General features: G+C 35.2%; 1 protein-coding gene across 1 annotated transcript in view; it reads right to left on the bottom strand.

Annotated features, from left to right (window-relative positions):
- The window catches only part of LOC134421944 (adhesion G protein-coupled receptor A3-like), a 252,236-nt gene that overhangs the window by 115,952 nt on the left and 118,405 nt on the right, over positions 1-17,879 (bottom strand). The window contains exons 7-9 of the mRNA XM_063163434.1: positions 14,728-14,941; positions 3,964-4,128; positions 136-334 (exon numbers count right to left, since the gene is read on the bottom strand). Of these exons, the coding sequence (XP_063019504.1) occupies positions 136-334; positions 3,964-4,128; positions 14,728-14,941 (578 nt within the window). The remainder of the gene's footprint in view (positions 1-135; positions 335-3,963; positions 4,129-14,727; positions 14,942-17,879) is intronic.

Below are 17,879 nucleotides of genomic sequence, written 5' to 3'. Positions count from 1 at the left end.
AACAAATGGTTGTCTCTCAAGTAAAGCATTTTGTTAAAAGTCCATCTATCCCAAACTTATGGCTGAACTGACATTTCTATGCTATCCAACAAGCTCAGTGCTAGAGAAGGGGAGCCTTGGATTTCAAAATGTTACCTGACTAAAAGCATGAAGAACTTGAGTTATTTCTTGTGAATAAGGACATTCAGAGTAGTTTTCTTCATCCCAGCGTCCAGTTCGGTTACATTTGCGCCACGCCTTTGCCTCTTCTGCACCATTGTGAAATGCACCAGAGTTAAAAGAGTACTGCAGACAGGGCTGGTAAGCAGTTATCCCAGCCAAAGTTTTGGGCCACCTAGAAACACCATGGTAGTAAAAATCAAAATGCAAAAGGCAACTTACAATATATGTTAATTATGTAGTACATATATATATCTATATTTCTATATCTATATATCTATATATATATATATATATATATATATATATATGACCATATACAACAAAGTAAAGTGGTATAAGAGGAAAAAAAGTCTATTTTAACTTATACTTCAAAATGTTTTATAATTAATTACTTTGTTTCCTTGGAAAATGTCAGAATTATACAGGTTCAAGTCTAGCTGGTCACACATTCATTCTGCGTTAATTCCAGGAATGTGTTTAATGTTAAGGAAAAATATGTGGTTGGTGTTTTTACTACATTAATGTCTGCAGACTGCAAAAAGCAGAGCAATGTCAGAATTATAATGTCAGAATTATACAGGTTCAAGTCTAGCTGGTCACACATTCATTCTGCGTTAATTCCAGGAAGGTGTTTAATGTTAAGGAGGAATATGTGGTTGGTGTTTTTACTACATTAATGTCTGCAGACTGCAAAAAGCAGAGCAGTAAGTACGTGAAGAAAAAGATGACCAAAAAACCCCAAAAACCCAAACTGTTACTAAATGCTCTTAAAACGAAGGGCCCAAAATGTACCTGACAATCTCTGCTTTGCATTTTGACCCACCCCTAAAAAGCCTTGAAAAAAACAAAAAGTCCCAAATGTCTCAGAGTACAGTATACAAGATTTCAGCAGAGATCACACATCATGAAGGAGGAAGAAACTAGCCCTCAAAAATTAGCTGTTTAGGTATACATGATTTATGTAGTGTGATTCCAAAACAGTCTTTGAAAACAAACTAAATCAAGAGCAGCCAGAATTCTTCTATTTAGCTGATTGGTCTGTTATGAAACACAATTTCTGTGCATAGAAAGTGTTTTTCTGCTGCATTCTCTAGAATGGCACAATGGATCTATTTCTGTAGATACCGAATCTCTTGTCATTGACAGCCTAGTGTGGACATAGCAGGATCAGGTAACTGGTAGAAATCAAAGAAAGCCATAAGCATATCATCAGTGAGTCAGCAGGTGTGGGAAGGATATGGTTCTTTAATTGCACTGATCTGATGAGTGAACCAAATAAATCACAAAAATATTCTGCCTTTCAATGAAATTACAGCTTGGCAATCAACCTTTCCTCAAACAAATGTATTAGCTCCTCTAGTTACACAATGCATATTCAATTGTACACTGTTACATAATATACTGAAAGGTTTTGGACTAAAAAAGTTTTCTTCATCTCAAAGAAAAGCTATGAAGAGAAATACTTTTATTTTTCACAGCTGTCACCAAAAAAAATCAATTTGTAATGTAAAAACAGTTGATAAAAAACGAATCATGAAAGAAGCTTTCCCAAAAAATCAAAATATGTAAAGTAGTATATAGAGCATATAGTATCATAGAGGACTTTTGCCTCTGGGATGAATTACTTCTAGTAAGAAATTTGCATTAATGCAATTGGGCCACACTTATTGGCAACTTACCTCAAAAGTGAAACTAAAGAGATAATTCTGAGCCTAGCATTGTCACAGTGAGCAGAATCCAGCCTTTATGACTAGGAATAATAGCATATAGCAGCATTTTCATTTGCCTTTCAGAATAAGCTAACAGCATTCTATAAAACAGCAACCAAAAAAAAAAAAAAGGTAGAATATGGCCATGATAGAGAAAACCTCTTAGCAGAAAAGGCCAGTTTATTCTGACTCTCAGTGCCTAATTCTTGCTGCAGTTACACAATTATAAATACCACCTAGGCTGGACCTCTGAAATAGCCACACTCCCCTGACAGTTGATGCTTTTTTCCCCCTTTCTTTGGCCCAATAAAAGAACAGTTCTTTCTAGCTTTGCCTTTGTGATTCAATTCTTTTTACTTCCATACTTGTTATGTTACCAAAACTTCAAAGACCTTTGTAAGAAAACTTGCTGGTGTGAAAGCTCCATCTCAGAGGATAAACCTTTGAACAATTTCAAGCGTTAATGCTGAGTTGGAGCCTCATAAATTCTCCTCGATTTTAAATTCATTCTCTCAAATGCCAAAAGAACCTATGGACTCAGCATCCTTTTGATGTACATTTTAAAAATAAATTTATATGGATTTCTAGCAAGATGATCAATAGGTTGAGAAATGTCCACTCTTGTTCTTTTGATTTATATAAAATGACAAAAATGCCCCTGGTGTTAGTTTGTGCAGCATGAAGATTTATATATATTTATTTATGGAGAAAAGGATGTCATTTTAAGGCAAGAACATGAACTTCATGGAGTTGCCATCTAAAAGATTCAGTATGAGTTTTCTGATACAAAGTATATATATTTTTTAAAGATCTAATGAAAACCTATTTCAGCATATCCAGTATGCAAAAGCACAATTTCAGTTATTGTGATGACAAAAAAATCTATAGCTAAGATTGTCAAAGGTCTCTAATGAAATTTAATCCATATATATGCATTGCCTCAGCAATTTTGCCTCAATGAAAGAGGCAAACTCGCTGGTACTGAGGTTAACACATAATAAAATAGCTTTGTAGTAAAAGAAAACAGATTATTTGAGTAGGTTTTTATTTCCACTTCTTTCTAATTCAATCCTTTACTTTTATTCAAATTCAAGAAATAGTAGAAAAAGCCTTTGGGCTTTTAAGTTTTAAAGGTAACCTGAAAATAAATAGAGGCTTTTGGGTCAGAAATATTCACAGAAAATTCTGCTATTTAAGAAAGGCTTCTTTCCTCATCCACTTTCCTTTCATTATCTATTCAAGCCGAATTATCATTACAATTCATTTGGTAACAAATTACTGTCTTGATTTCTCAATGGGATTGCCATCATACATCAGTCTTATTGTCAAGCAGGTTTTGTTTAAGAGCTTTGTGCATACCATTGGTGTATTTTAGAGCTGACTGAAAACAATGCTAAATTCCACAGGAACCTTTGCTTCTGATTAAAATTATTACAATTTTAAAAAGCCCCACCAGCACATGTAGATAAAAGTAATGATGGAGCAAAAGCTACATTTACTCTACAAAATCTTGCAGCTCCTAGGATTCAGATAGCAGGACAGATGTATTTTGTAAGCATGGGTTACATTGATAGAACTTTGTGTCCTTAAGCTCACCTCATACAATCTATTTATTTTACTAAATAGTTTTACTTTCTATTTTGATCCTCCTCAGTGAAATATTTTACTAACAGTCTCATGTAATTTCTTACCTCTAACCTCAGCTGAACAAAGCCATCCAAACCAGAATAGATTTTAAAAAGTAAAGCACTGAAGCTTTAATCTTCTAATGCTTTAATGCAGTGTTATAATCTTCTACAAAGGACAAGAAAAATTCTGAATCTTCTCTAATTTATCTAATTTCTTTAAAAATTTCTATAATGTATACTGAGGAATTAGAAGATTTCCTGACTTTCACAAACCACTGGTTCTCTTGAAGCACTAGGTGCCATTTCCCATCAAAATCATACAGTGTTCTCCTTCCTACCATATTATATAAAAGTGACAACTAAAATAAGTGATTTATAACTGAGACTGAAGTGTCATGTAAGCATGAGTATGGTCTGTATCTCCATTAATCCATGAAACACACTCCAAACCCAGAAAGTCATACCTGAAATCTCCCTTGTTGTTAATAATTCTCTCTGCAGGGCAGTAAGGAGCAGCTGTTTCAAGTACCACAATTTCTACATGTTTCGTGCTATTTCCATAGGAATTCTTGACTAGACACTCCCAATCTCCAGTTGCATCAATGTCAATACTGGATAGGATAAGTTCACTAAAAAAGTAAAAGAATCATCATTGTATACACTTAATTATACAGATATCAAGTCACTGGTTTTCTGACATTAACTTATTTTTTTTATGAAAACATCAGAATGGGATTTGGTCTATGATATCAGAGGGTCAGACAGTATGGAAGTGGTAGTAAGCTCTTAGCAGCACCAATTTGTATTGACTGCTCAGGTAGTAACAGGCTATAACACAAATCACAAATCATCACAAAAAATATAAACTATTTATCAAAGCCCATTCTGTTTTCCCCAGGTATTACAGAATATTCGGTTTGTTGCCTAACCAAGCACTTGGAAGTCAGAAAGGCATTTCAAGTGGACCACACAACCAACCCACAGAGAATGGGTTTGCCTTCAGCTGTGATTACAGATCCTGAGGCATTTTAGCACCAGAATCTGGCACTCTGCTATCAGGGGTAGAACATTATTCAATTACTCCAACTCTACAGATGTCATAGACCAAAAATAATGCTAACTACTGCATTTTAAGAAGGTAACACATTATGTCTTAAATCTGCCATGGGGCTAGAAATAAATTTTGCTACAGTTTTAAACAAATTACAGCTTTTGAAAGTAGTTGGGAGGGGAAAAGAAGTAGCATTTATCTGAAATATTTACTTTGCTTTACAGAAATGGCTTGTCTTTGAATATGCCTTGTGGTTTAGACAATTAAAAATTATGTGGGAAGAAACACAGTGGGGTGAGAGAGAATGTACACTATAAAAATTGAAGGACTGAATTAACAGTTAATAAATTTATTTCAAATCTGTGTTTAAAAAAAAGCCCTAAAAAATTTACTTGTTGCCTTTAACACTTTTTTTGTAGAGCCTGAAATTTTGAAAGATTATTTTCTCAAGAACCTACTATGGCGTTGTTATCTAGAGCCTCAGAAAACAAGCAAACCACAATAAATCGCCTTTGATTTAAGATAGTTGTTTCAGAAATTCAGATATTTCTCCAGATATTCAGTGAAATTTATTATTAAATAGTAACTTTAAAAATATCACATTATTCCTATTTATGATGGCTTTGAACTCCAAGTGCCTTGTAACCCCCTATTTCATTTTTACAATGAATTCTAACAAAGTTTTATAGCAAAAAATATAGAAAAAGCATTACTAGCTGTTCTCAGACAGTAGCTCAGTATTTCAATGTCAAAAGAAGCAATTGTTCTCTTAAGAAGTCTCAGGTGAATAACTCAGTAACAGCAGCCTCTCAGCTAATTTTTAATACATCTTTTTGCTTTCAGGGAAAAGTACTTCAGTGAAATTAGCCAGTTTAACAATGTTTTAATTAAATATTATATTTCATACATCACAACAATCCCACATCATTATAGACAGTTAAGAAGGATCATATTCCTAGAGCTTATAAAAACAGTTATGCACAAAGCTTTTTCGCTGAAAGAAAAGGCAGAAGGTAACATTCACTTGTGGCATCAACACGTGGAGACTTCAAAAATGAATAGAATGTACAATAGTTGTGCTGATCTGATATATTTTCTAGAAAATATCTACAACCATTGTTAATAAAAATGTGACAAAATTGGAAACAATGATGATGGTGATGGTAGGTAAATACCATATTTCAGCTTACTATAAATTTTACAAGTAATCAATATGCAGATAAATAAAGGGTACATTTTCCATTTATTTAAACTGCTGAAATGTGTTCTGATGTGAATGTATCTGCTGCTTAACAGGTCTCCCCTCAGTAGATGAAGTTTCCTAGACTCAGACAAATATTTACTGATACACCAGCCTTGTTTCTGATAGAAACGCAATACTTGAACATTGGTTCAAATTATCTCAAAAGACAAGAAATTCCTCACATTCACACTTTTAATCTTCTATTGCCCTTTTTTCAGATGGTGATAAAAAACAAACCAGAATAGGTTTATGCAATATAGTGACTAGATCATGAAATTGTCTTCTGAATTGCCATCTGGCCACTGCAAATGATGCATTCATTTAAATTCCTCTTGGAATATCTTGATAGCAAGCCCAATGGTGAAACTGTTCATTTACTTACCATCTGGATATGACAAATGATAAATTGATCTTAAATCTCTGGAGAATTTGGGGGACTGAATTAAAAAAAAAAAAAGTCCTTTAATACTCAAAAAAAAGCAGTCAGCTTGTCCTTTAGCATTCTCTCTGCTTATAATCCTTGAAGACTTTGACTTCACAGTCCTGGCAGACCAAAAGGAAGGAGTGGGCCTCTCCTGGGTATAGAATTTTAAAACTCTACTTCACAAAGTTTTCTAGTAGGTCAGTTACATAGTTTAAGTCTTGGCATGGTTGCATAAGCACACCCAGAGACTCTCACCCATAGTCAAAAGGCATTCTCGATCTCTCTTGGCAATGGCAACAAGTCTTGGATAAAGGCAAGAACTCTCCATAACCTGAGAACATGGCAGGACTCTGATTTAGGAGCTTGACAAAACCTCAAAAGAATTAAAAGAGGAGAGGATGGCTCCTTTGGCTGTATTCTTTTCTTGACTATCCTATCTCACAAGAGCTAATAAACATTGGGCGACAAGTGCCAACAATCTTGCCCCAGCTATGCAGCTTTCCTAAGGATGGAATATGAGTCAACAAGCATTCCTACGTCCTGTGCATTAGCAATCACATCCCACTCGTCAGCAGTGTGACAGTTGCCACTTTGCAAGGAATTTTTGACTTTCAGGATGAGAAGAAATGGCCTCAAGTTGCAGCAGGGGGAAGGTTTAGATCAGATATTATGAAAAGGGTGGTCCTGTGTCAGAACAGGCTGCCAAGCAGAACTGTGAAATCATCTCCCGGGAAGTATTCAAAATACCATGTGGATGCAGCACCTGGGGATATGGTTTAATGCTAAACACTTGGCCTTGATGATCTTAGAGGATTTTTGAAACCGTAACCATTCTGTGATATTCTATGACGGTAAAATGAAGTCAGATATTCCTGAGATGGTATCAAGGCTAACTGAATAGGAAGACTGCTGCCTGATGAGAAAAGGATGGCTAGCAGGCTTTTCTCAACTTTCCCTTTGAAATGACAGTGACCTTCTCATTAAAAACATTGAAAAGAGAATATACATGATTCTTTTTTTGTACTGGGAAATTTCATGCATGGTAGAATTCCTTTTTACAAATGCGATGATTGACATACTGAAAAATTAATTAAAATGTACAGCTGATGCAATTGCATGAAAAAAATTGTTCTGACGTTCAACTGAAGCCCGTGGCATTTGTCATTATAAAAAGAGGAACCATAACACACACGGAAGCCATAGTCATGTAATCAAGTAACCTATGACAATAGAGTTCTATTTGAGGCATAGTTTGCATTGCTACAGCTATGCATAACTAATTAGACAATCAGAAGTAGGTCTCATTATGCAAAGTTACTCAGCCATGTCCTGAAGAAGTACTATAGCGACATTTACTGTACGCCCCAGCAGTCATCTGCATGCCAGGAAACAAAGTAACAAATAAAGGAGAGACTTGAACACCATGCTTTGATTGGCTTTCCACAAGAAATACTTTAAAGTCTGACTTGAGTTTTTGTAAGATTTAGGAAGAACCAACTGGTCTTCCTGCAGGAAAATAAAAATTATTTACTCTAACTCAGGAGACATTTAGGTTTTCTCATATTCTTCTTCAGACAGATAAATAGCTAATGTGTTCCCACAGTTCAGGTAGAAGGTCTGCACAACATGCCTTCAACCCATACCACCTTAAATTATTAATACTAACATGCAATTTAAAAAATGAGTGTTGGTCTCCAGAGTACACTGATGCTCGGAATACAGCCTTTCACAGGGGACATAAGGTTAAAACATGGAAAATTAAGAGAGAATCTGTAAATCAAGGCACTTGTCTGAACTCAAATTGCTAGTCTGATCTCTCTGACAAAATTAGTTATTTACCCTTGAAAGAAACAGCTTTAGAAGGCTGATGGCCTTTGAAGTAAACTTGTGTCCAGGCAACAGCAAGAAAAAAAGGAAGATGAAAGTTGGTATTCATTTTATGTGAGATGTCTAGCAAGTATTTTCAGGTGTAATCAATTTCTCAAACACAGAGGTAATGCAATACACATATTTTTTTTTTCTTTTGATTGCATATAAAGACAAAGCTTAACTTACCATTTAATACCATCTGTGGGTACCCAAGAAATGTAATGTGCTATAACACACTTTTCTCTATAATTTAAATATCAGCTAATTTGTTCACATTCTAGAACCATGACAAGAGTTGAAAAGAGCCTAGATTTAATAACAATATACTAACAGAAAAAAAAACAACAAAAAAAACCAAAAAAAACCCCCAACAAAACAAAACAGAGGGACAAAACCACAATAAACGAAATAAAAATCTACTTCCAAAATAAATTAATTTTACATTTTCAAATTATTTGTAAAATGCATATTACTTTGACATGATACAAATGCAGAAATAAAATATATAATGTACATTTTGTGGGCTGGTTGATATATTAGGGTTAGAATACTGACCTGTTTTACTTGCCCACTTGGAAGAAATTTGGAAATTTGGAAAGATCTAAAAAGAAGGTAGGACAGCAGTTTCCTACATAAGAACTTCAGGAACGATCTCTATTCTTTCTCAGTATTCGGTGTCTCTCTTACAGTGTAAACTTTATTTTGTAATGGCCAGGAGCCACTCAATCACAATACCATAAACAATTAAATACAGTGGGTGTTTATCCTGCAGGGAGATAAGGGAGGGAGAGGAGCCGTTTTCATGGAATCCCAGCATATTAGTGGGAATATGCCCTACAATACATTCTCAATGTTGAGCAGATTGAAATATATGAAAATTAAAAAGTAATTGTTGTTGTTTAATATTTCTAACACGAATTCCTTTGTAGAAACTGTTTGCTTCACCAATATTTAGGGTGGTTTTCCTGGCACTGGGTTCTGGATGTATGTCATAAATGCTCTGATATGCTCACATTTGGTTCACAGATTTAGAAACTACTGCCTGGACCCAGAGAAAATGTACAATTATATCTAACACTGATGTTGACAGGAAAAGTACTTTAGAAAAAGCCATCCCTGAGATGTTGACTCCCAGCTGCTGCTGCAGTGCAGCATGTCCTCAGCTGTGTAGCTGCAGCTGTTTGAAGGCCCACATTAAAATCATTCTGGCCTTAAAAAGTCAAAGCAAACCCTCTGATTCTCCCTTGTGGGGGATAAAGCGTCAATTTTTGTTCTTACTACTGAACATTTCAGAGTTGTGGCTGGATAGACCCATATATAGCTGCTGGATATAAGCAGAGAGGGAAGTGAGAGGTCAAAATTTAGTGCAAGGCATCTTAATCTGGTGTCAACACCAAAGAAAGTATACTTTTGTATCATTCTTCAAGGACCCCATCAAAATGTTTTTATTGTTCTGATTTGCTATATTTCTAGGGTATTTTAATTCTAGCAGCCAAAATACTTACATATATTTTTTGTGAAAATACCTATTTTTCAATCATGTTTCAATAAGCACTTACCCAAATTAAGCCTACAAGTTTTATGACACAGCAGAACTCTTAGTTAATGGTCTATTACTTTAATGACAGAGGATATAATGGTTGCTGCTTTTGCTTTTCATTGTATCAGTCTCCCCACAGGTTATATGTTAAAATATTCCCCATACCGATTAGTAATAAAACTGTCATTGATTTTATTCAGGTAATTGAAATATTTTTAGATAAAAGACCTAAGTTTAATTAATATTCCAAATTAATTCACATGCTCCCATTATGAAATCCATACCCTGGGCATTTAATAATATTCTGCAATAATTTAAAATATTATCTTCCTATCTGATATATGAGAAGACTGCTGGTGAAGTCACATCTGTCAGTACTTTGATGCCTCCAGTGCCTGAAATGAGTTGTGTACCATTGCCTACAAAGTTTAAAGTGACCTCAAAATAATACAGAAATATTGATTTACAATTTAAACTGTTATTTTGCTTCATTTGTTTCCTAGCTCCTTGACAGCTAAAGGTCAAATGAGGTCAATTAGGTAAAGCAAAAAATATCAGCACTGAACAATTTCTGCTTATCTCCCTGGATTTCTCAGTATGACCCATAGCTGCTCATCTCCAAAATACTCATGCAGTAGAACACAAAGTGATTATAAAACATCTGCTTTTCTGAATCAACTTAATTGGATTTGTTTTAATCTTGTTAATCTTGTGCAATCTCCAATATTCTGCCATGATTTGGTACATATCTGAACTTTCAGTCAAGTGTCCTACCTTCCAACATCGTTATCAGGGATTTTCAGGCTGTATTTTTACCTAGGACCAGTTCAAACCACTGCTGCTTGCTTCATGTCTTTTCCAGATGCATTCCTGCCCAAACTGTTAACAAAGTTTAGGGATCATCTGGGTCATTACATGCCTTGAATTTCTGCCTTTCACACAGAGGTCCTGGAAGCATTTTGTTCTTTCTTATAGGAAGTGTCTGCCTGGATCTCAAACTTGCCATGATACCACCTGTGGAATCAATTTCCTTTCTATAATCATATCTTAAATAGCCCTTATACTTCTAGTGAAACTGCCTCAATCAAGCTCTGAATTCTTTACTAATATATGCAGTGATAATTTCAAACAGTAAAAAAGCATTAATTGGAATCAACCTCCTGTTTGGATAATGTAAATTATGATCAAAAGTTTCTACCCACAACATTTAATATGTTTGAAATTTTTTCGTACCTTCGCTATTAAAAGTGGACCCTGATTTGAAATTCTTTGTTTCTTCTCCACATTTTTGAGATTTTCACATAATCATATACCTCTCATCTCAAACATTACTATTTATTTCAGTATTTACTTGGCAGTGGCTAGTGTCACAATGTAAAGAAACACGTGGAGGATTTTAAACAGATTCTTAAGCTTTTTTTTTTTTTAATTAAAAACCCCCACAAAATAAAGTGGCTCTGGCAACCCTTTTTAGAAGACTGAGATACTTAGCACAGAGTATAATAGAAAAACACAATTTTCGGGGGATCAAAATTCAGTCCTAAGAGACTGTACTTCCAGTGGCAAATCCATCTACACAACAAAAATTACATCTGAAAATAACTTTTGATCCTGACACCTGTCAGCCTAGGTTTAGTTGAGAGCATGTTGGTTTCTCCAGCTGCAGCTCTCCTTTTTATGGGTTCTTAACTTTCTTCACAGTTTAATGTTCTCAGAAGGAGCACTTGTGGACTGTAATGGTCCCAGAGCAGCAATTACAGCTGTCGGGGCATAAGCACTGTTAAACACTCTACGCAAGGATTTGCAGACTAGAAATAAAAAGACTTCCAAATTGTCATTATATTCTTTGTGGTGAATTAAGAAACTTCTCGAAAATTAAAGTATCTCTGCCATGGTGGAGTTTCTTGGTTCATAGAATTACATTAGCTTCTTTTTCTAGTTTAATATTCTAATAACTGTCCTGCTAGCTTCTCCAAACACTGAGAGGGAAGAGTGGGGAAGCTGGGAAAGATGCTGTGCTGCAGAGAATCCCACATGACCTTCCTTCTATGTGGCTTCAGGGATATCAGAGAACCAGAATGTGTTGAGTTAGAATTGCTGCTTATTATTGAATTGATATAATATTCCACACTAAAGAAATGAGGCTGCCTTGATGGAAGCACTATTAACAAATTCAGCTAGATCCATTCACAAATGATAGGAAATTAGTCCCACATCATATGTATATTTTCATATATGACTATGACATTTACACACAGGGGTAATGACAGAAGATTAAACACCAGAAAAATCAAATATTATTATCATTGGCAAGAAATGATAAATGCAAGCTAGCAGCAGAATTGAAAACACCTTTTCAAGATCTCCTGTAAGGGAATACTCCTTGCCAAGAAAAATGTCACCAACCGGAATACAGTTCAAAACTTTAGTTTAATTATTGTAACAAAAATATTTATTTTAGGTTATTCTGCTTTATCATAGGAGACAAAAAATACACATTTGGATATTTTATCCTTCTACTGTGCCAGTTAATAAAACAGAAGGGTTTAACATGATATTTGTGTTGTAAATCCACGTCCAGAAATATCTGGAATTACCGAATAAAATAACCACCTAAAAATGTTTGAATAAGCAGCTTTTAGAACATGACTGCACCTCTTTGTTCAAAACCAGCTATAGCAATCTTTAAATTGCTAAGTAGCACAGGCCAAAGTCTGTCCTTTAGTGCAATTACAGAAAGCCACAGAGAGTGGACATTTGGTGTAAAGACTAGGTATGCAAAGGCAAAATATGATACTGTAAGAACTGATTTCAAGTTACCTTCATTTTTCGTCCAAATCATATACTTAACATTTGATAGCCCCAGGGAAGCAGAGTCTTTCTGATGTTTCAGTGCCTTGTACAACCATGATTTAGCCTTAAGAACTATCACAAATTAGTGAGTAATAGCATGTAACAAGCATACTAATACATGCTATTGTAACATGGAACAAGCATGCTATTATATATTATTTCAATTTTTTATGATAATAATTATATTAATTAGGATATAATATACATAGTCGTAAAGATGGGATTAACATTAAGAAATTCTGAAGATAATTTTAACAGTCATAACATGGCAAATCTTTTCTTATTTTCAACAATACATGTCTTTAATTTTAAAAATTTGACTTTAAAATAGTGCAGTTTTTAAAAGTAGGTTTGAAAGCATATCTTTAATAAGCTAATTCTGATCAGCACCTAGATCAAAGCAGAGGCACAGCTGCTTGAGTATTAGCATTTTTGGCTGGATAAGGATTATGCTCTATGGTCAATGCCCTTCTATCTTACAAAATGTCATGTATAATGCAAAAAAATGAGGAATTAAAATGTTGAATGATTTTCAACAGCTGTTTAAGGACTTAGAGTTTGATTCAAAAATATTTTGTCTTATTTTAACAGTCTTTATCACATAACTTAGCAAGTCAGAGTATTTTTCCAGTCTATAACAGTGAATGTGATGATGTACTTAAAGAATATTTTTTCTGAATAGATGTGCATATTGCACATTCCAGTGCATACTGCACCATCCACATCAAGGTCACCTATTAAATGGCACAGTAAACGAGGTAGGCAGGAGATCAACCATCCTTATTAAAATATGCTATGGTAGACAATGGTTTTTATTTTACGGTCTGGCAAAAAAGAAGTAATGTAAGGTAAAAATCAGTAAAGCTACTTACAGCTTTTTAAAAAAAGATAGCTAATTTGGAAACAATTTTAGACTATTTATTTTACCTTATTACTATACTTTAAAAATTACTTATACAGTGCAAAATATAATTCAGTTGAAAAACATAATGAGGTGATTAACAGCATGTATTTTAATTTTGATATAATGGAAATAGGAAGAACGTGCTTTAATTTAAGTGACTTGGCAGTTATATAATAGCTCATGCACGTGGCATTACTGTACTAATTGGTCTAATAGTCCTTTTCATTGATATTAGAAGAAAGACAGGAGCTGTGAGAATAGGTCAGATCTATGCCTCTAGATCTACGGGACTCCAAAAGGGGTCAAATAATCAGTGGGTAGACGAAATTAATAAAGCCAAAAGTCCCCAGTGGACAGGATTTAATTTGACTCCCTTCATAACTTCTATTTGATAGTTCAAGAAGCATTTCAGGTCAATTATATTAATAGAAACTGTTTGAGTGAAAAGATGTTAATGATTATCCAGAGCTAATTAGCATACTTATTTTCACTCCATCTTCTACAAAGAGAAAGGCAGAACATGCACACAGAATCAGACTCTCTTTTTGACCAGTGATGGAAACTGGCAGAGGACAAAAGGATGTGTGCAACAACTTAGCAGCTTTTAGTGACAAGCCAATACTCTGTGATGAAACCCAAAAATAAACACTGAAATTTATAATTTATTAAATAATGTTTAACAGGAAAACTGAAGCAAAACTGGAACATTACAGTCACTGCCAAATTTTAGTTTTTGCTTCTTTTATATAAGCCTACTCTGCTTCATTCCTCTTGCACTTTTCACATCAGCAAATGCATCTGTAGATCTCTGTATCTCAAGCACACAGGCACAGAGACAATAGAAGTCACAGAAAATCAAGAAATATTTAATAAGAAACAAAAATGAGATTACTTAACTAAAGAATATGGGATCTAGTATATTGGAACCTGCTAAAACTAATCAAATTATTCATTTTCAATTGATAGTTCTTCATAGGTCCATCATTTATGGTGGATGGTGTAATGAAGAAACAGTTTGGCTATAAGTCACTCATATGCTCTGAAGCTTTTCTTCTTTTCTTGCTTTTTTATGTTTCTTTGCATGGTTAACTGTACAAGAAACTGTTTTTATCTGGTTCAAACCCATACCTGATCAAATCTGGATGCTTAGACTCAAAAAGTACAATTTGGAATCACAGCCAAACATAGCCATGAAAAATCTCTACCTCTGTACTCAGATTCAAGCGCACAATTGAGTTGCTTCAAATTGCGCAACTCCTGGTGTTTTAATGAGGCTTGCTGCGAGTGTGAGATGTGTTCCCCTTGCCTGCAAGGCTGGCTTTGCCCAGAGCGGGTGTGTGTTACCGTGTGATCAGGCAGCAGTCGTGGATGATGCTGTCCTCCACGAAGATGCCGCTCTCCTCGTCGGTCTCGATCAGGCGCCCTCCGTGGTACCACTGCACCTGGGTGCTGCTGTCCACGTAAGTCGCGGTGCACTGGAAGGGCAGGCGGTCCCCGTGGAAAACCACTTGTCTTTGTGATGGGATCAGCTCGAAGAGAGGAAGCTCCAGAGGCCCAGCTGCAGGGAAAACAAAACAAAAATAGGAAAACAAAGTCACAATTCATTCCTCTCTTATGAATATTGTAACATGAGCTAGTTGTATACCATTCTAGCTTCTTACATCTTCACGTGAAAATTTAGACATACTAGATATGACCCACTGCAGTCTGATCATGTTGTGAGTTCTAGAGATCACTTTTTTTTCACTGGTGTGAGCCCAGATAAACACAGGATTACCAGAATATCTACAGAAAATGAGTTTCATGAAACAGGTCAGAGTATGGTTGAAGTTGGAAGGGATCTTTAGAGATGCTCCAACCCAGCCTCCTTGTCAAGGCAGGCTGCTTTATTATACAAGTGTACAGAATGAAAAAGTGAGTTTTCCAATTAGAGAAAAAATACAGGTTCAGTTAATTAATTAATTATTAATATTTAATATTAATATTTACAAGACCACTTCACTGTCAGTAGAGGAAATGCCCACTTTGCTCCAGAATGAAACTTACTGTCTAGAGAGCGGAAGCTACTTCATCTGCCTGGGATTTGGATAATAATAAGACTAATAATAGTTAAACTTTCCTCTTAAGTTCAACTGTCCCCATGACTTTTCATTTCCCGTTCCTTCTGCCAATTCCACAAGTCATCTCTACTCTCTAGATAATTACTTAACATTAAATATTTATCTAAGTAGTTCTTTTTATCTATTTAAAGATGAATACTTTTTACCATATTTTTAAAATGAACTTTATCTCTCAAAGCTCTCTCGCAGAAACACCCCAATAATGAGAATACTACACATTCTAAGCAGGCTACTACAAAAACCAGCTTTTGTAACCACAAATCCAAATGCCTAAACACAGTTTAAAAAAATGCAAATTAGGAAGATATGTACATTTTTGGCCCTGATGAAGGTCTGCTATTTCATAGATTTGAGAGTGATTGAAGGTTATTTTCCTCAGTCCTAAATTCTCATGAACATCATGCACAACAGCTCCTACAATAGAGCCTTTTCACCTCAGGCTCCAACACCAAATCAATTCTCTGAGCCTGGATTGCTTTCTAACCTCAATCTGCAATCTCACCTTAGACAAAAGACCTATAGAGTCTTGCACCTTGATTATTATTCTACCTTGATGAGGAAAGAGAATTTAAAAGCTAGATCTTATCCCTTCTTCTTCTTCTGTTTTCATTTAAAGGCTTCTCATCATTAATATCAATCCATCCTACAGAGTTGTCAGCTGAAAGGTCACCCTTCCACCATTTGCACCACTAGTTACTACCTCAAACATCTATTTTTCGGACAAGTACCTTTTTTTTTTTTCCAATTCACTGCTTGTCGTTTTATCTTCCTTAAACTTGCTCCTCGAAACCCTCCATTGCCCATAACAAATACAGATGCACTTAGCCATGCCTGTCCAGGTTGCAAGCCATAATCACTGGTTCTACAGCTGCTAAAATTTGTGGACAGCCAATAGTGTTCTTCCTCTTACTCAGCATTCCACCCTAACACACTTCTTTATGTCATCCAGGTGCTGTCTTTGGAACTCTTAAATTGTGAGAAGTTGTAGTTACAAACCCCGCTTTGGGCCTTTGTTACTATTTTGTTAAACATTACATTCATCACCTGTTTTGAGTAAACAGTGAGAGGGAGCAGTTCTATTTTTATGCAAAGAAGAATGCTGGCCAGCACAGCATGCAAAATTGGTACAAGTGATTACATGCTACTTCTGTTTGGGAGAAGCACACAGAGGATTAAGGGACTAGCTGCTCTTTACTGAAATGCTTTAAGTCTGCTTTGACTATAAAGTGCAGCCTTCAGAAAGCACTCCTTACCTGTGTACACATCCTGAAATTTACCTTTTGATTGCACCTGTTACATGGAGACAATAATGTGATACTAAAATTTCCTTTAAATACACACAGTATTTTTATATGACTTTTGGCTTCTAATTAAGAGAAGAGAAGGTAAACTAGATTAATGCCTCATTCCTAATAGCTGCAGCCTTGGTCCCAGTCATTTATATTAAATGTCTTTAACTAGCAGATAGAAAGAATCTCTCTCTCCAAAAAATTGTGATTTTTGTGTTGCATTATGAAGTCAATTATGGAATATAAGGAAATATATGGAATACAAATTTATCCATAAATTTATTAAATGACTACCAAAATGCAGAAAAATTAAGCCCACTGTGACAGTACAACAGCAATAGATACTACTCACAGAAACAAAGTATTTCTCATTGATACAGTAGTTTTTAACTGAGGATGTTGTATCTGGCTGAATGGTTTTGGTTTTGCAGTGAGTGACACTGTGCTGTGAGGCTATGAAGAAGGAAGAGTGTGAACTAGAATATCAATATCTTTAATTCAAGTTAAATAACCTGCTGAGCATATGGATGAAGTATAGCACTATCACTCTGAATTTATCTCTGTCTTGAGTGTGGGTGTCCAAGGCTCCCCCATAGCCCCTTCTGCTGTTCAGCCTTGGAGATCACCAAACCCAGAAATTCAGTGGGAATGAGGTGCTCTCTACAGGGTTTGTCAATTAGTGATCAGAAGTGAATGAAAACTTTACTTCAGCATGTCAAAAAATTATCAGTCCTATCAACAGTGTACTCATTTTATTTTTCTTTGCAAATCCTTTTAAGTGCCAATAAAGATGCAAAATGAATTAAATATATCCTTGGAATTAAACATACCATTATGCTAGGATATCCTCCTGACCAGCTTTGAGAATGTACCTATTTGGGTTGGCCAAATTGACAAATAATGCTGAAAACTCATTTTCAAATTAAAAAGAATAAAATTTCTATGGATTATGACATTTGCAGACCATGGAAGGTAAACATAAGTACTCCTGGAAAACATCTGCTTTTAATCTCTGTGACATCAACACAAAAACATTAATACCAGAGCTAATCTTCAGTTGTTTTCCAGGGGTAGTAATGATTTAAAT

This window comes from Melospiza melodia, chromosome 9 (assembly GCF_035770615.1).
Source record: "Melospiza melodia melodia isolate bMelMel2 chromosome 9, bMelMel2.pri, whole genome shotgun sequence".
NCBI lineage: Eukaryota > Metazoa > Chordata > Aves > Passeriformes > Passerellidae > Melospiza > Melospiza melodia.
The sequence above is the reverse complement of the archived record's forward strand: the minus strand, read 5'-3'. Positions and strand labels throughout refer to the sequence as shown.